General features: G+C 39.0%; 1 protein-coding gene across 2 annotated transcripts in view; it reads left to right on the top strand.

Moving 5' to 3' along the window:
• Positions 1–2,794: 2,794 nt before the first annotated feature.
• The window catches only part of shisa6a (shisa family member 6a), a 94,377-nt gene continuing 76,947 nt past the window's right edge, over positions 2,795–20,224 (top strand). For both annotated transcript variants that reach the window (XM_088069260.1, XM_042505523.2), the window contains exons 1-3: positions 2,795–2,911; positions 3,428–4,347; positions 9,638–9,795. In XM_088069260.1, the coding sequence (XP_087925386.1) occupies positions 3,788–4,347; positions 9,638–9,795 (718 nt within the window). In that variant the 5' untranslated portion in view covers positions 2,795–2,911; positions 3,428–3,787. The remainder of the gene's footprint in view (positions 2,912–3,427; positions 4,348–9,637; positions 9,796–20,224) is intronic.

Below are 20,224 nucleotides of genomic sequence, written 5' to 3'. Positions count from 1 at the left end.
TCTTATGTTGGAATAATGCAGCCATAAAAAACATTAAGCCTTAGGTTTCAATATTTCACTTTCACTTTAAAGCAGAGTAAAACTGAATATATGTAACACGTCCAGACAGTGTGAAATAAGGTGGATTTAACAACTGTAAAGCTACTGAAGAGGAAAAGATATGTACAGCGTGTACTACAGTACATATCGAGGTGTCAAGTAGCGATAAAACGTCTTTTAGCCAATCACGAGCAAATTCTACAACTGCTACCAGATTTTGTTGTTGTCAGGTTCGGCAACTTTTCATTTAATGGGGCAAGTAAAATTTCTTTGGCTTGTTGTGCTCATTTGAGCTACTTTTTGTAGCATTGGGCAGTTTTAACTCATGAAAAATTAGACTACATTCTGGTGTGATAACTTCAATAAAGTTAAATGTTGCGGGGAACAATAAATATGATCACCTTGCCCCACTGGGGGCTACATGATACCTCTCTGCTATAAAGGTAATAACAGCAGACCTTGGTCAAACAGCATTCACCTTGATCAAATAGCACTCAGGCTGGCTAAGACAAATAAATCTTGGCAGTGGTTTTAGTCTGCACACCAGATGGATGAGCTTTGACATGCTGGATAATAACTGAGTGAATGAGGACGGTGGAGTTGAGGCAATGACAGCAAAGTATTTGAAAGTCAATTTGATATGGTTTCCTCTCGCTGTCAAATTACCTGTCTGGGATGTTTTAATGTGCTCATTTTTACCATCTGGTACGGCCAGATTTACCAGATTCAAACACATTTGTGAATACGATTAAACCTCCATCAAAATGAAAAGACTATACCTTATTAATATCTGTCTTCCACTCCCAATTTTCTCCTTGTAATGCCTTTGTGGAGATGGACTGTTGCAATATGGAAGGAACTGATAAATTAATTGATTTATAAATGAGCTGAATGTTGATGGGGGATGAAACAAGAGGGTGTGTTTAATGTGCCTCTCAAAGACACCCAGTCTGTGGAGCAGCGTAAGGCCTCAGAGGGCTGACTTATTTTTTTTTTTGTCACATCAATTATTCTGTTATCAGACTCAAAATTTTGAGAATACCACCAATATTCTAAGATGAAAGTGTTGGAGTTTTAGAGAATGTGAAGAAAATAATAGAACAAAGTCACTAAAAAATTGCCTACGATATAAATCAGAATCAAACATTCCAAAAGAATTCCAAAAGTGAAGTAAATCCTGACAAAAAAAAAAGTATTTTTTCAGATGAACTTCTAAAAATAGAACATCAGAGAATAAAGTTACAATTTTGATGCTAAAGTCAAATTTAAAAAAAAAAAAAAAACATGTAATAATTTCAGATTAAAGTCAGTGTGATATTTTTCTTTGGCTTTTGAATGCACTTCATTTATTTTCTATTGCAAGATAGAGGACAGAACACTGACAAAACAAAACAAAACAAGAACTACAGGTCAGATAACAAAAATTCCACAAGGAAGAAGCATGTTGATTTTGGTTTTTTGGTTGGTTTTTTTTGTGCGTGCGTGTGTGTGTGTGTGTGTGTGTGTGTGTGTAGCTAATGGGGGGTTATGTCCTTGACTATGTATAACTGTCCAAGAATTTAAAGTTTGTCCACAGTGAAGAGTGACATTTTTTTGCAGCTGGGGTGAATTTGTTTGCATTTATTTCTGCTGGATATTGATCATTGTGTCCAAAGTCTGTTCCTTTCAGCTGCCTGTCCTGATATTAAACGTGTTGGTTTTGTTTGGAATGTTCGCGGTGGAATGTGATGTTGTTGACTGTTTCAGGTAGTTTGAGCCATTGTATCATGATGTCCTTGGCCATTTTTTCCCATGTCCTGGTTGTTTCGGAATGCTGGCTAAAGTATGATTGTTCCTCATGCTGTGTGCCTAAAATCTAGGATTGTCTCTTTCATGGTTTTGTGTTCAGCAGTAGCAGGGTAAACTAGGTGGTAACTGTGTTGATTGAGTGTTATAGTGATTTATTTTCCTGTGTGAGTGTATCAATCTGGTCCTGACTCTTTTCGAAGTCAGCATGATTTTGAGGGTTAAGTGATTTTCGAGGGGAAACGTTGGATAAAGTAATACAAAAACATTACAAAATTTCTTTATAAAAAAAAATCACTTAAAAGATTCAAAAGTCTGCCATTATTAATAATTTTCAGAATTCTGACCAAAGAAGAACAAAAATCATTGTTAACTATATAATAAAAAAACCCAGAAAGGTCAAATCAGATTTTTTTTTTTTTTAATAACGGCATCTACACTGAATAATACTCACTTTTACTTTGAAAGTCAGATAGAAAAAAAGAAATCCCAATTGGCACCAGACACTTTAAGCAACCAAATCCTTTTCCTTTTCACTTCCACTTGCATGGCATTTGATTTGTAATTCTAAAGTAAACCAGCTCGGGCATGTTTAACATTTGCGTGATCCCCCACCACACACACACACACACACACACACACACACACACACACACAAACACACACACTACAACACAGTGGACGTGATTGGTGACTTGTGAGTGGATGCAGCTTGTGTGCGCACTGATGCGTAAATGTACACCAACAGCAGCGCCTCGCCTCTTACAGAAAACTTCTAATACACTGTTATCTCTCAGTTTTTTCCACCTCCACGAATTATCGAGTGAAGCCTGGAGGCATATGACCAAAGCACGGGATGGTGGGGCGAGATGCCGATTGATAATTAACTGAGGTACCTGAATCGGTGACGTGGGTGGAGGGTAGGGGGTGACGAGAGTGAAAACGAGAGAGAGAAAGAGAGGAGGAGAGAGAGAGGTGGAGGGAGGCGGGCCGGAGAGGAGAGAGAGGTCTTGGCTCTTGTCTTGCTGAGGCTCTTTGATTCAGTGGCAGTGGCTGAGACAACCCCGTTACCGGCCACCGTTAACCGGTAAGTCCTCCTCATCCTCTCCCTCTCTTTTTCTATTTTTAATTTTCAAAAAGTCTCCATTTTGATCTTTCTTAAGAAAAAATAGAACTTAACGCCTCGTTTCAACGCAAGAAGCCGGATAAAGGAAAGTTTATGCGTAAAATAAAGGCAAATGAGGCGGAAAAAAATGCTCCACAGCGGATTTTTTTAATCCATGTGCAGTTCAGGACAAGGGATCTATTCTCACGTTAAACCAGTTTTATGTTAGAAGTGAGATCAAAATATATAAAAGGTCGAACCTTTTCACTTTTTGACGCGGACGCGCTCCAAACACCCAAATGGAAACTTGGGCGCTGTCCATGGTGCTGAAAGAGTTCGTAGGTTTCCATTCAGTCCAGTTACTGCGAATTTTTGACCCGAAATGTCTTTTCTATGATGTTTTCTCAATATTTAAGTTTCTCATGAATACTTAGCCTAACATAAAGTAGACGTTTTACCGATGTAATACTTCTGTACATGCCTTTCTTTTTTCCACAGTATAACTACGTGCTTCGATCACACTCAAGATCAACACCTCACGGTAAAGATTTCCTTTGAGGACATCGTGAATTTTTCACGTCACTGCAGCCGAAATCCAAGAGGACATTTGGCCAAAGTGAACTTTTATGAGAAAACATATGTATTCTGCATGACAGTAAAGTCAGAAGATGCTTTGTGTGTCTAATGAGCGCAAAATCTGCCACTCAAAGTCCGTCAGCTTGGCACATAAAGGAGTACCTGCGATGAAGAAACCCGCAAGAAGCTCCACGCGGTAAGAAGTGGAAGAGTGCTATCTAAGAGAGAAAGATTAGACAGAAGAGAGTGGAGGCCAAAGAACAAACACCAGCGCGTCCTCAAATGATGGGGATAAAGCACCTTCTGCTGCTTTTGATTTACTTAGACCCACTGAATGTCCTGTGCGCCGCCACCGCCAACAAAAAAGGCAAAATCCTGCCGAAGAGGATCCCAAAGTTGAAGGAGGTCAACGGCAGCACCACCGCGGTCCCGCTGGCCGCTGCCGTCCCGGGGAAGATCACCCAGGTCCAGGCTCCCACGGTGCAGCACGACACCTGCCTGGGCTACTACGACGTGAGCGGGCAGTACGACAAAGAGTTCAGCTGCAACAACACCGACCACCGCTTCTGCTGCGGCAGCTGCTTCCTGCGCTTCTGCTGCGCGGACCGGGGAAAGCGGCTGGAGCAGAAGAGCTGCACCAACTACAACACGCCGGACTGGATCAAAACCCAGCCCCCCTCACCGGCGCCAACAGGTGATACCTACGACCCGGAGCTAGACCAGACCAACACCACGGTGTACATCAGCTGCGGGGTCGTAGCGCTCATCATTGCCATTGGGATTTCTGCTAAAGTTGCCTATGATAAAGCCACAAAGCCCCCTCAGGAAATGAATGTGCATAGGTAAGATTTTTCCTTTTCATAGATGATGAAACATTTGAAAAAACAATATTTGTGCAGAGCAGACTTCACACTTAAGTAAACAGCATGCCAGCCTTAAGTTGGCAAGCAGATTTGGGGCATAAACACACCCATATATGTTGTGTTTGAAGTGTGCTCACTGCATTTCTGGCTGAACTACAGGTTGAATTATTATTCAGATTGTCCATACTCTGTTAAAAACTGTAGAAAAATGCTATCACATCACACTGCATATATCTCCTGTCTGGCACTCATCTGAACACCTTTTTCTATGTATGTGTGGACTGTAAAATTGACTGTTGTTTCCCTCCTTTGGCCCTAAAGTGAGAATCTCTCCTGGTGACTCACTTGAATTACAGCAGCCTACATAACTTATAGCCTCAATATCATGGGTTCGGACATACTCGTGACCTTTAACACGTGCCATTATTCTCCTCCCCAGAGCCTCCCTGTCAAAAAATGTCAAGATTGTATACCTTTCTTTGGTACACATCCAATTCTGTGTCAGTCCCAGGAGGGGGAGCGGGTGGTATTCTGTGTCCGTTCAACCCCAGAGGGATAGAATAAATGCCACTGAAAGCCATTATGAGTGATCATGTTCATCCTGATGGGAGTTGTCTCTTCTACAATGACTATATTTTTTTTAATGCTCAAGGCACCAGCGATGGTCACTGAATTGTTCGATGAGCGTTAAGGCAACACAAAAACGCATCCTGTGGCCATTTCAGTCACCAGATGAACAAATTGCTATAAAGTGATGTTGGGAAGAAGGCAACATTTTTATCACCATCATCAAAAGACCAATTGGTTTTGTAATGCATATATATATATATATATATATATATATATATATATATATATATATATATATATATGTGTGTGTGTGTGTGTATATATGTATAACTACTGTTATCTGCACTTAGATAAACCTCCCAGGGAATCTTAGATGTACTGCATCTCATTTTGCTACAAAATCAACTCATATTTTCAATTTAAGGGCAAAATTTGGCTTTTGAAAGAGTGCTGGAGATAAGCTACGTGGTAGTGTAGAGTATGCTCTACAGTACAAATGGTTCCAGTCTCGTCAGAGTGACATGAGCTTAGTGGTGCATTTAGAAAACATTTATAAACTATACTTGGTTTTCTGGATTGTGTTAAATATTCATAATAATAAGTTGATGTGTCTTTAGGAGTGTTTGGCTGTGTTTTGATCAGATTTGACTGAATATTCCCTGAGAAGGGAAGGCAAATAACCTAATTACTGTCAGAAGATTTTTTTTCAAATTGTACCAAATTTTGATTGGTCTACAAGTATGTGACATCACCTTTTGTGACTGAGCCCCGCCCACTTCAAACCAGTGAGACAAGCACAGCAAAAAACAAGAAAAAAACATGGCATGGAGCTTAACTCAGCTTTTAAAAGGTAGATGAATCTTGTAGCTACAGCTGGAATCATTCAAAGATTACTTGATTAATAGAAAATCTATTTAATCACTGATTGACTGTCATTCTTAAACCCCCAAAAAAACAAAAAAAAAACAAAAAACAATCGTTTAGTGGCTCTAGCTTCTCACATTTTAGGATGTGAAGCTTTTTCTTGTCTTTCATTACAATAAAATGAACATTTTGGGGGGTTTGGACTGCTAAACTGACAAAGCAAGCAATTTACAGATTTCAACTTGTGCTGTAGGAGTCTGTTATGGATAACAACTTTACATCACATAGACCAAATGCTTAATCAATAATAAAAATAGTCATTAGTTGCAGCTCCACTGATAGCACTTCTGACATTAAGTTTAGCTTAGTGTATTGTGTGGAAAAGCCTGAGGCAAGATGTGAGTGTGGTTTTTATTCCTTTTACTTATTGGGGATCGATACATTTTCAGGGTGGCTCAGGATGCATGTTTTCATCCTGGTCACTTGGGTTTTCTCCCTCAGTTCAATCACAACAAGCTGTCTCTTTGTGGTACACTAGTCTGGAATTTAACTGTCCAGGCTGTCTTGTGTGATGCATGTTGGGGTACCCTCCAACCCCACTGGAGCAGGTACTGAAATTGTATAAAAAATTATAAATGGGTTTTTAATTGGGGTTAGGTCTGACTAAAATGCACGCATGTTTTCCACCCACCTGTAACCAAAGAAATCACAGTTACTTAGTCATTGCTCTTATCCAAGAGTCACTTGAGTCACCTGCCATTAACTGGAGACCGTTCTGGACAGAGCAGAGGAGGACGTTTTGCGTTGATTTAACGATATGAAAATAACAGAGCATTGTTATGCCTCTGTCATGGAACTTTGGCACCTGCTGCTTTGAAAATGTCAAAGGAGATTACTCAGCTTTCAGAGAAATACATCAGAGACAAGTTCTTGATTATGAAAAATGTCCAAATTCAAGCTCTGACAACACAAAGGAGCTTTTTCAGTAGATCACTTATATATTAAAGTTAAGCTCCAGTGATTGTAAGTGCCTTTTCAGAAGCTGGCACAGTCAGCTTTTAATATCCATAAGGACTCATGAGACTTTATAATGTAGTGTTTCATTTGAAAAAACACAAAGAACAACAAAGTTCATGATGCAGCACTTTTTCCATATCTGCTCCGAGATGGTGGAGTTTATGTCTTCTTACTGCGCTGCTATCCTAGCCATGGGGTGTACTTTCAAGTGGATCTGCTTAATGCCACCACTTCAATGTGAGCGAGGCCATGAGAGTTTAGCGAGAGGTCGATTAAATGAGGAGGCATGGCTTGCTGGGTGCTCAATAGTGTTTTTTTCCGTCTTTTTATGATTTGTTTATTTTCACTGACCATTTGGCACATAGAGCTGTCGTAATGATGTCTGCTGGAATAGACCTCAGAGGCTGGCAGCAGACATTCATGCTGACAGGCGTGACCAAAAAGAAGTAGTGGAACATGGGATTAGCTTTATATTTGGCAAGGGTCTGCTCTTAAAAAGTGGGTGCTTCTCTAATGTAATTTAGACTCCTACCTCTGTTACTGAGGGGAGGACTGTGAGCAGAATACTGAGCTGTTGGCAGACCTTTGCTGTTTGGTCTGTGACCTTCACCGAAACACAAGAAATGCAGAGTGAGAGCTAAAGCCAGTGGTTTGAACAGGGTGTATTGATCACCTTCTGCGGGGCGAACCGAGATGCAATTTATGTGGGCTAGGTGGTGAGAATAATGCTTTGTTCTGCGATTGCAGGAATAAGAAACTGAGTTAAAAGGCATGGGTAAAAATAGCAGTGGAAAACTGAAACTTCAATACAAAAGGGACAAAAAAAAATCTCAAAGTTTGTATAAGAAGTCTACTCTGAGGATTTACTATTAGCCGATCTAAGCTTATCAAAGAAACACTGGTATCATCAAATATGTTGGACAATAAAACACAAGGGTTTGCACAGAAATGCCAAAGATATGTTCAAGGTTTTCAGTGTCATGAAATAGTTTGACCACTAGAGAACAATCGTGAATGATGACAGTTTTAGTTTTGTTGTGCTTTTGATTAGACCTATTACTCCAACAAGTACCCCAACCCATTGGACCATAAAAGGCGTATGTTCAAACCTCAGAATACGACCCACAAGAGAATATCCTAAATTAGCACAACCACTAGTTGGTAACAGACTAGCTCATTCGACCATATGGGTAATGTTAAGAAATGGTCGAGGTTGCACCAAAACTTTGTAGTAAGGTTTAGGCAACAAAACTTGTTGGTGATGGTTAGAAAAAAATCTCGTTTGGGCTTAAAATGAGTATATCTGTCAATGTAACATAATGTAATGTGATGGAACGCAACATGATGACGTACATTACTTGAAATCACCAAAAGGACATTTGTGACATGACTTACATCAGTGCATATATTTTATTTTTACAATAACTCTGGTGTCACGCGGCACATGAACAGTTTTTTTTTTTTTGGATGAAACTCCGATGCTTATTTAACCCATCTGTCTCCCCTCCCTCCAACCCTAAGCGGACTTTTGCACTCTTAATGCTACGCCACCTGACACTAGAGGTCACCGACTAACATCCACGTAAATATGGGTTGTAATCTCTGCTGGTCGTATTATATATTTTTGTGTGAGTCCACCTCTGGCAGAATTTCTTATTTTGTCTGTGGCCCACAGGCCAATTTTAAGTTCCCCCCAAGAATAAAAAGTGACAGTATAAAAATATACAATATTGCTATCCTGCTGTTAAAGATTAGTATTTTAAAAGTGTTATGGTCATTCCTCTTAGAGGACAGAACTTCATGTGGAAATAGCAGACTTATGTTTCTCTGTAAGTCAATTTAAATATGGCATTCCCCTAGGGTCCATTCTTGGCCCATTGTTGTTTTCACTCTACATGCACCTTATCACAAGGGTTTTATGATATATAGAGTATAAAAAAGAATGATCACTGGCCAATATATTTTTAACAGATGTTTTAAACTCTCAAATAATGCTTTTAGTATCAACCCCAAATGCATGATTTATCAGGCTCATTAGGATTCTAAACAGTCACAGCTTTTCTGACAAATAGCAGTGCAGTTTCCACAAGACTTGACAAAAGTCAAAAGTATTTTGTACTTCTGTTGTTTGTTTTCTAGATCTTTTATTATCTTTTATTAAAACATATGTTAAAAGTCTGTTCCCTTCTTGCAAACTGCTGCAGCTCCTGCAGTACACGACATAGCAGCCAACTGGGACAATGCAAAATCAGGTCGCCTCTGTCTGCGAAAAAGAAACGGCGAAAGTGTGCTCATCCTGGAAGGGAAATGCTATTAATATACTGTATATCTCCCAAAGTCACAGAGTTATGGAAAAGTGGAATGTGTGGTTGCTTTAGGTTGACATTGACACAGTTAAATTGCCCTTTCATTTCCTTTAAGGAAACGCAGAGCCGGCACTCCATCTCACAGGCTGACACTGTGCCTCCAAAAGTTGGAAATTGGTGTTGGTGAAATATTGTTTTTATTTTGTGGCTTCAAAGAACACACACTGACTTAACTCTTAATAAATGTGCCTTGAGCTCGAGTCCAGCACACATAATAGTTCCTGTCTGTACCTTGTGTACTGTGCTATTGAAAGTCTAAGTCCCTTGTGACTCAAGGTGTAATTAGAATTTCCTCTATGCCTTCCTCCATACCTTTATGATTCAAATTGGAGCGGCTAAATAAATAAGGAGGACCTTTAGGGGTATGGCAAGGAGAATAAAGCAAGTGTTTGTTAATTGGGAAACATTTCAATTGTAACATTTGTTTTTCCATTGGTGTGATTTCTTTCCAGAGCCCTGGCAGACATTCTGAGGCAACAAGGACCAGTTCCAATATCTCAGTATGAACATGAAAACATTGCAGCGATTGATGGGTCACCCAAAGACGAGACGCCGGTCAGAACCTCGAAGAATCACTACACACCTGTCCACACCAAGGCATCAAACCATGGTATGTAACACTACTTTGCTTTTATAAAGATCAATAGCTCCAATTGTAAAATAGAGCAAGGTCTAGTATCATATGTGTAGCATTCTATTCATGCCCATTTAAAAATCCAACTTTATGTTATTACGATGGTAAGGACCCCCATCCTTAATCTGTCACATTCTTTGATTGACATCCACTGAAATAGATGGACGGGCTGTGAATCTTAAGCTCTTCCCCTCAATCTTTCTTAAGAGGAAACACATAAGGAAATATATAGCGAATTAAATGCAAGGCTCTGGCTGAATTCTCATCTCCCTCACACTGCGGTCCCATAAGCCTACTCAGCATTGGCTCAAAATTGAGATGCAAAGTATCATCTTCTGCGGGAGACGCAAGCTTTTTGTCCAGAGATAATTCTGTCGTGCTACGCTGTTCCTCCTACTTTTATCCGGTCGGTCTCCAGATCCCTGCTCCAGGGATCAGCTCGTTTGCTAACTGCCCTAGTATGGTGTCCCAGATTCAACAGTGTTGTGTTTCACTCTTGTGTCACCCTGCCTCCACCCTCCTCTCCGACACCACCACCACCACCCAACATGGAGGGAATGTGTCAGAGCAGAGCTGATACAGACTGTACTCAACTGCAAGATGTGAGCAACTTCTCTCACTTTCTTGCAGCAGAATGACTTTTTAAACCCATGTGAACAAGCTGCCCAGATATTAGAAGAAGATGCTTTTGCTTTGTTTTTATTCTACCAAAGAAAAGTAGATTACTCTATACTTGGTCAGCAATCCGGTCTGAAACAATCTCTTAAATTCATGTCTGCATTATACAAAGAGTATCATTTTTATGAAAATAATGCTTTGTTCTCTACTCTCTATTGGTAAATCTAACTGCTGATGTCTGAAGACTTTAAACTTTTTCAAGTCTCAAACATAAACTAAGAAAATATTAACATTTTGGTGGTTTTATTGTATGATAAACCAAAGCAGAGGTCAGGTCAGTTGTGCCAGTATCCATTGTTTATAGAATAGTAATTCAGCCTTCAAATAACATTATTTATGGGATTGACTGACTGAGTGACAAGACTGTTCAGAAAGTCACAGAATCCTGGAAGTTAAGGTTTGTTTGCAATAGAGAGCCCAAGGGATGGTGATTTTCTGCAAGCTGATGGGGAAGTTTGCATTGCCCTGGTTCCCTCATCAAAAAACCTATGGGAATTTTCCATTGGATTTTGGATAAAAGCAGAAAATAAGATCTGTGGCAAACAACTGTGTCTGATACTTACAGGTTTTGTTCAGTAAAGCATCTTCACAATTTAACACTGCATTTTTTATTTCTGAAGTCTAAATGTAATTGCCAGAAGTAAAAAGCTAAGGTTGAGCAATGAGCAAAGTACATTATGGTCTCATGGCCACCACAACAAGCTGTAAAGGAGTATGTGGCAGCATTTGGTGTGATGACTTTCTCTAATGTAATTTAGCCAATCGTTAGCAACTGCCTTTCTTAAGACACACAGCAGACTCAAAGTTTATAAGTGGGATATTTACTGACATATATTATGTTGTAGAACAAAATTTAAAAATCTCTTTAACTTGAGTTAACCACAGATCTTATTTCAGGCATCTAACTAAAATCCCATTCAAGAAAACATTGACTTCAAGACAAGGAAACCAGGAGTGCTGAAAAGCTAACTAATTTCTAGGTTTTTTGGTTCATTCCTGGGGCTCTCTAAGAAGAAGAGGGCTAGCCAGAAAGGTAAAAACCACTATGTCTGAAAATAAAGAGGTCCCACCTCTGTAGAGTGGATTATTAACTGCAAAAAATGGGCAAATGGGCAGCTGCCCTGAGGCCCCCAAACCATCAGTTCATTAATTCAGAGATGATTTAATTTTCTTCTGATTTTGTTTGATAATCTTGCATGCACCACTAAAGCACATAGTGAACTAAAATGATAGGGACCTATGATATGCAATACCTGCTGTAGTAGCTGTTGTTAAGGGTCCATCTTTTAGGCTAAAGAAGAGCTGAGTAACACACAGGGAGTGCAGAATTATTAGACAAGTTGTATTTTTGAGGATTAATTTTATTATTGAACAACAACCATGTTCTTAATGAACCCAAAAGACTCATTAATATCAAAGCTGAATATTTTTGGAAGTTGGAGTGGGGCTTTTTTAGTTTTAGCTATTTTAGGAGGATATCTGTGTGTGCAGGTGACTATTACTGTGCATAATTATTAGGCAACTTAACAAAAAACAAATATATACCCATTTCAATTATTTATTTTCACCAGGGAAACCAATATAACAGCTCAACATTCACAATGATACATTTCTGACATTCAAAAACAAATCAGTGACCAATATAGCCACCTTTCTTTGCAAGGACACTCAAAAGCCTGCCATCCATGGATTCTGTCAGTGTTTTGATCTGTTCACGATCAACATTGCGTGCAGCAGCAACCACAGCCTCCCAGACACTGTTCAGAGAGGTGTACTGTTTTCCCTCCTTGTAAATCTCACATTTGATGAGGGACCACAGGTTCTCTATGGGGTTCAGCTCAGGTGAACAAGGAGGCCATGTCATTAGTTTTTCTTCTTTTAGACCCTTTCTTGCCAGCCACGCTGTGGAGTACTTGGATGCGTGTGATGGAGCATTGTCCTGCATGAAAATCATGTTTTTCTTGAAAGATGCTGACTTCTTCCTGTACCACTGCTTGAAGAAGGTGTCTTCCAGAAACTGGCAGTAGGACTGGGAGTTGAGCTTGACTCCATCCTCAACCCGAAAAGGCCCCACAAGCTCATCTTTGATGATACCAGCCCATACCAGTACCCCACCTCCACCTTGCTGGCGTCTGAGTCGGACTGGAGCTCTCTGCCCTTTACCGATCCAGCCACGGGCCCATCCATCTGGCCCATCAAGACTCACTCTCATTTCATCAGTCCATAAAACCTTAGAAAAATCAGTCTTGAGATGTTTCTTGGCCCAGTCTTAACGTTTCAGCTTGTGTGTCTTGTTCAGTGGTGGTCGTTTTTCAGCCTTTCTTACCTTGGCCATGTCTCTGAGTATTGCACACCTTGTGCTTTTGGGCACTCCAGTGATGTTGCAGCTCTGAAATATGGCAAAACTGGTGGCAAGTGGCATCTTGGCAGCTGCACGCTTGACTTTTCTCAGTTCATGGGCAGTTATTTTGCGCCTTGGTTTTTCCACACGCTTCTTGCGCCCCTGTTGACTATTTTGAATGAAACGCTTGATTGTTCGATGATCACGCTTCAGAAGCTTGGCAATTTTAAGAGTGCTGCATCCCTCTGCAAGATATCTCACTATTTTTGACTTTTCGGAGCCTGTCAAGTCCCTCTTCTGACCCATTTTGCCAAAGGAAAGGAAGTTGCCTAATAATTATGCACACCTGATATAGGGTGTTGATGTCATTAGACCACACCCCTTCTCATTACAGAGATGCACATCACCTGATATGCTTAATTGGTAGTGGGCTTTCGAGCCTATACAGCTTGGAGTAAGACAACATGCATAAAGAGGATGATGTGGTCAAAATACTCATTTGCCTAATAATTCTGCACTCACTGTAGTCTAAATTACTTCATTTTGAACATATATATCGTGCTTAAATGTGTGTCTCACAAAATACATTGTACTAAAACATGTTACCACAATCTAATTTTTGCTAAATAACAATAAGTAGCTACTAGGATGAGAATGGGGAGGTCATTGAGAGCCCACAGTTAAACTGTTCCTCAGGGGCCCCATAGATTGTCAATTTAGCACCACCTAAAGGAAAACAAGGAAGATGATGTCAGCATACTAGCCAGACTGATTGGCAGCTGATTGCTGAGCTGTGATTGTAGACAACATCTAAATAACCAATATACCAAATCATGTACAACCAGTTTTGAATTCCACCCCTTCAAATCATCCATATACAACCGTGTTTGAAATACATATTTTTTTATTCCTTTGTCCAGTGTCTGTAATGTGTCTGCTTGATTTATTCATTCATTTTTTCCCATTTTTCTGAAGTGATGTAGCAATTTTATTGGCAGCAGCAGCAAAGTGTCTGAACTTTGAGCACATCTCTGAGGATGTATGGGATATACAGAATGGAATTCTTATTCAAACTCATTACATGGCCTTTCAGATTTGAAATAGTAAATAGTACTTTTGTCCTTGTTCTAATTTCTTTGCAGTCACATTTTGTAAACTTAATATTTTGGTCATTGGCTGCCAAGAGAGAAAGCAACATTCCTCTGTGTGATTCATTAAGCCACACATTATTATTTTGTTCATAATACAAAGTGCCCATTGCCCACAGAAAATATGTCTTACTCGTCCAACCTGTGTCATAGCAGCCTGCTTTTGTTTGCTGCGTGAGTAGCAGTATGTCATCACATTGCAGGGGTGAATGCTTTTGAAAGTAGACGGCATCAGAGAGGAGGGTGCAGGGTGTCCAATAGGGGATGGAGGCACTCCAGGGAAGACATGACTCAGATTTTATGACAAATTCATGACGGTGGTGTGGATTTAAAATAGATGACTTTGTTCATTTTTCAGTGTAGAAATGGTCAAAGCTCATTATAGTTATAATTCAGCTTTTGGATATTATATATCTAGCTCAAGCTGTTGGAATTTATAGTGTCCATACTGAAATTTTCCTGGATGAACATCCGACTGCAACAGAGTATGTGAATGTGGTGCAGGTGTGTGTCTGTGGTTTTTGTACAAATGCATCTATTATAGGGTCTGCTTGTATGAATTAAAGGTTAGACTGCAAGAATAAGGACAGTTTTGAACATTTTGTTCTAAATCCTTTAAGTGACTATTCAAGGGTTAAAACTTGGTTTTAACGCTAAAGTTAGGATTAAGGTTAGATTAAAGAAAAAGTTAAGACTTATGACAAAAGACAGAAATGCTGAGGTTCATATCATTTGAAAACTTCTGCCATACACAAAGCTAAAGAGTTATCTATTGAGGAAAAAAAATCACTCAAATCAAATCAAATCAAATCAAATCAATATATTAACACATTAAGGAATAAATAAATAAATACAGGAATAAACAGATCTATAAATAAATACAGACTTAAGTAAATGTATGTGTAACTAAAAAAATGACAGAATATATACATGCAGAAAAAATAAATGCATAGACAAAAGAATAAATGCATTGATAAATGTTAAAATACAATTTGAAATAAATAGTCAAAAGTGGAAAATTTAACAGGATATGTTAACATCTTAATTTATTTCTATATTTGTACAACCACAATTTCTATTTCTGTATTACTCTGTATGTTAATGAGGTAACGTCTGCATGTCAGTCTTATTTTTGCATCCCTTTCAGCATTTATTTATTCTTCCATTTATTTATTCATTGATACTTAAGGCCCTTTTTATCCCCCAGTCCCCCTTTTTAAATGATTAAAGGGAGTTAACAATATGCAGATAACATCTGTATTTATAAAAGTTAGTATTTTGTAAAAGCAGAAAATAAGGAAAGCACAGTTGAGACCTGAGTTGTTTATTATAAATGCTTTCTTTTTATACTTTTTTGTAGCACATGTTTTTTTTTTTATTTTAATTTTTTATTTCAGCTACATAAATGATAGACAACTGGCCACTTAAAAAATCTTAGTATGACGTTTTGTAATTGAAGACACCATGGTTAAATCAAGGTGACACGCTTTCAGTATTTGCTCTGCCCTTGAGGTGTTCATAAATAGACAATTTAGGTAAATAAAACGCTTTGCATGAAAAACACATTTTCAATCAATAAACATCTCTAAATCCCTCTTGTGAAGGGTGCAGTTCACCTCACTGGAAGCAGTGGGCATGTTTTCTTTACAAGTTCTTTTTTCAGGGTTCGTACTGAGGTGAAGGATAAATAGTTGGGAAAAAATGTTCTATGAATCACATCTATTTTATAAGATGGCCCTTATAAAGGAAACCAGCAGCTGCAGCGATTCTCTGGTCTGAAACGATTTCCTGGGTCAGAGCGACGGATCAGAGTTAACGAGAATAAGGATAAATCTGAACAGATTTTTGATGTAGCAGCATAAAGGAGTTTAAAATATATCAGTGCTGTCAGTAGCCACGCTCACTTGATGGTGTCAAATGCATGTAGCTCATTCTCTCTTTGCAGTCCTTTTCATCACTCATTTTTATATGCTTTGTAAGTGATAAAATAATAATTACAATTAAGCCAAAGAGAGCAATTTTATAGCATTTCTACGGAAAAGGAAAGCATTAGCCCAAGGGGAAAAAACAATAAAAAGAGGCTGATGGCATGCAGCAATGGTGGATTTCTGGATCTGAACCCAAAGCATCAGCAATATACAATGCGAACCATTCCCACTCGATGTTCCAGAAGAGAGATTATACCTAGATGAGATGCTGATGAAGTGTGTCTTGGGGTATGGATAGTACTTCTCCAGAACTGTCCTTGAGTGGACATTATCACTTCAATTTCCCAGAGTTCTGTTCTCTCATTTTTGTGCTCTAAAGTTTCTATGGTGCTGTGAAAATAGGCGACAAATGCCTTCCACACTTTGCAGACAGAGAAGGGAATAGTCTCTGTAGGACACTCACGGCAGCTGGGTTCATTTTGAGTTCCAAAACCCTGCAGAAGTTGAGAATGAAATGACAGCACACCAACTTTTATATTTTCAAAGAATGACGTCATGTTGCATATGACAGTGAGCCTGGATGTCTCGGTCTGCCTGTACAGTCACGATTATAGACTGTGTTTGTCTTGATTTACCTGAAACCAGTTATAACCATTTACACTCTGCAAATCATCTAACTCAGCAATAAAGGGAAGATGCATTTTGTTACCCAGGATGTCAGACTGTTGTTCAAAGATTTCCCTTTTCTGGGTCTAAGTGGCCCCAGCCATGAAAAACAGGCCCAACCAAAAGAACAAAAAAGTATGTTGAAAGCAACGTGTCCACACACAACAGTTAATATGACACCTAACCAACAAGCTCCCCACAAACAACATTTAGTTTTTAACATAAAGTTATGTAGGTTGGGTTTAGACAAGTCCAATTAAATTGGTTAGGTTTATGAAAAGAAACATGGTGACTATTCACCTTAACTTGAAGTTTACTCAGTTTCACATGACCATGAACAACAGTTTCCTGGGGGAAAGTCCTGTGTTGTTGGACCCATTCACCAATCCAAGCCTTCTCCTCCTATGAATGTTAGGGCTTAATACTACTTCCTTCTCTAATCCAAGTCCCCAGGAACAGCACTGAGCTTTGAAAACAATTTTATATAGTGGCCAAAAGTGCAATTACACCATCTGCATCCATCGTGTAGTGCTATAGGGGCCAAAAATACTTTTTCCGCATTGACTTATACTGTCTTTTAACTGGCACACGTAAGCACGAGCACGAGCACGAGCACATTTCCCCCATTTTAGCCTCACTTCACTGGTTGCCCATACATTTTAGGATCAGCTTTAAAATTCTTTTATTTACTTTTAAATCCCTAAATGGTCTCACTCCCCCCTACCTCTCCGAACTGCTGCAGCCTTACACACCCCTCCGCTCTCTCAGGTCAGCTGATTAGCTGCTCCTGAGTGTACCTAAAACTAAGCGTAAGCTCAGAGGTGACCGTGCTTTTGCTGTAGCAGCTCCTAAACTATGGAATGATCTGCTTCTACACATCAGACAGGCCTCCTCTCTGTCTGTTTTTAAATCCCATCTTAAAACACATCTCTTCTCCCTGGCTTTTTAACATCATGTGAGATGTTTAATGTATTGTTATTTTACTTTATTGCTCATTTTATTTATTTATATGTATGTATATATATGTATATATGTATATATATATATTTGTATATATATATATATATATATATATATATATATATATGTGTGTGTATATATGTATATATATGTATATGTATGTGTATGTATGTGCACGTGTGTATATATATATTTGTTCTTGTTTTATGTCTTTTAATCTGTCTTGTATTTTACTTCTGTACAGCACTTTGGTCCACTGTGGTTGTTTTAAAGTGCTTTATAAATAAAGTTGGTATAGTATGGTATGGTAAAAGAGACGTCTGTAAATCATTAGATATGTTTTTTTAAGTGCCACAACCCCTGTAACATGACTCTTTTCACTATGGGGATTTGATCCATTTGGCTCGATATCATTTCCAAAGTCTAGAATAGCTGCACGATTAAAATCTTTTTTCCCCACTGAAGTTAGCAGACTGCTAAACCTGAATAAAAAATGCTATATGGGCCCCACAATGCAAAAGTTGCAGAGAAAGGGATTTTTTTGGCTTCATCTGCTACTGAGCAACTTTCTTAGGAGTGAACGGGGGCCAGCCACCAATGCTGTATCTAGGTCTCTTAATAAATTCATGCTTCAATCCCGTCATCACATTGGTGATGTGTTCATAGCTATCCTGATTACATGGGTTACAAAATAGTGGCTAATCAATATGTGGGTTACATAGTAAGTGTGGTGCATTACTTTTTTTAGGTATACATATATACCTATGAACAGTGCATGAGAACAGCCTGGTTAAGAGGGATGTATTTTTCCATAATGCCATCTATGGAAGAAGACTGAAATGTGGCTAAAAGCTTTCAAAAAAGTACAATTAGTAGACCTTAACAGTTGTTCAAGATAAACCCTGTTTTTAATACATGACCCCCTTTGACATTAACTCCTACCCTGTATGAATGGAGTGCAGAGCACTTGGGTCACTAATTTAATGACTGTTTACATTTTCCTAAAGGCCAATTCAAATATTACTTTGTAAATTTTACTTTAATCAGGAAATTTGAGTTTTTATCTCTGAAATAAAATAGTTCCTCCTACATGAATACAGTGATGAAAAACTTCAATATTGTGGTTATTTCCTAAAAGAACAGACATATCTTTCTCATTATGTAGTGAAGATAAGGCAATTTTGAGGAACATTTCCAGAGATAATAAGGGACTATAGGTTTGTATTACCACATGGGAGCAATTTATATCACAGTCAGTGTCTCCACTACCTGCTTTAGCTCCATGGTGCTGTCCTTGGAGCATGTGGAGGTTATGAATCATCAGCATTTCACCGTGGGGGACATTACACAGATATACGCTACTGTATCATCTACATGGACAAAACACTGTGTTTGTAAAAGCACTAAATGCAGGGAAAGATAGAGCATCAGTAATCAGTTTAAAGTCATCCTCTGGGTTTGATAAAAAGAAACAAATGTCTCAGGCTTGAGTGTCAAACTTTGGTGCATGCAGGATCCTTGGAGAAAGAGGCATTTAACTGTTTGGCAGTTAATGTGGAAAAAGGGAAGAGAGGAGAGGGTTGATAAAAACAACTTTTTTTGTTCTTTTTGCTGTGTTCGTCAACACGGCATTCTTCTGTTTCTTCCTAAGACTTGTATGTGATCGACAGGACAATCGAAAGCTGTCAGGGTGTTAGCAGGCACCTTGTTTTGCTCCTTTGTGTTCAGGCCGCACTCTCATTTACAGCACTGGTTCGGAGCAGAGTTAACACTGATGTGGTACAAATTGCATTACAGAGTGGTCTTTTAACACAGGGGAAATCCAAAAGGGTGGATACCAGGGGTGTGCTGGCATCCTCAAAGATGGGAATTTTAAATCCTTTCTAAAATCAAGTGTGTCCAACCCCAATCACCTTCCCTCTGAGGATCCAAAAGCACCACAATTGTATCTTAGATTAAATGTAATATTTCACTTAAGGTTTGATAAATGGGTGATAGAAAAGTTGTGAAACCTGCAGAGTGCATCTCTGGCATCCTTAAGCAATACATATTGATGAGCGGATGATCCCACCTGAGAGTCATCTGTGCCATTTTAGCCGTGTTTAGTATTCTTGTCATCTGTGGCTACTCCTTTATTAAATGGCAGATATGACTGGGGGAATGAATACAGATCCTCCTTTGTGTTAAGGCCCAGTCACATCAGCATTTAAACTGATTGTATTTTGCAGTGAATTTGGATGGAGCTGCCACAATCAGTGGGTTTACTAGTGGGGGCAAAGGAAATACATGCTTGCTTTGAATTCAACTTTGTGCTGTTGACCATTAGCAAACTGTCTTCTTGACAGTGTTGACCTTTGAGGCAACGGAGAGCTAGATACTCTTAAATGGCACACGCTATTGTAGTTTATGGAGTTGTGTAGCTGCTTGCTCCTAGAGTGATTCCTCCCATTCTGTGTCACTATCTAAGTTTTGACTGCATTTTTGAGAAATCGTGTTTTGTCCATCATTTTGATATGAAGGATGGGTCAAATACGACTTTGCCTGACCAACTTTGGCCATGGAGAGGGAATGTGAATAAGTTGCATTAGCAAATGAAATTATCGTAATTGAATTTGTGAAAAACATGGCATCACAATTGCTGAATTCATACAAAATTGACCTAGAATCTAAAAGCAAATAATTTG

Source organism: Plectropomus leopardus, chromosome 18 (genome assembly GCF_026936395.1).
Source record: "Plectropomus leopardus strain MGB_pleo_1.0 chromosome 18, ASM2693639v1, whole genome shotgun sequence".
NCBI classification, from domain to species: domain Eukaryota; kingdom Metazoa; phylum Chordata; class Actinopteri; order Perciformes; family Serranidae; genus Plectropomus; species Plectropomus leopardus.
This window is presented reverse-complemented; position numbering and strand designations above follow the sequence as displayed.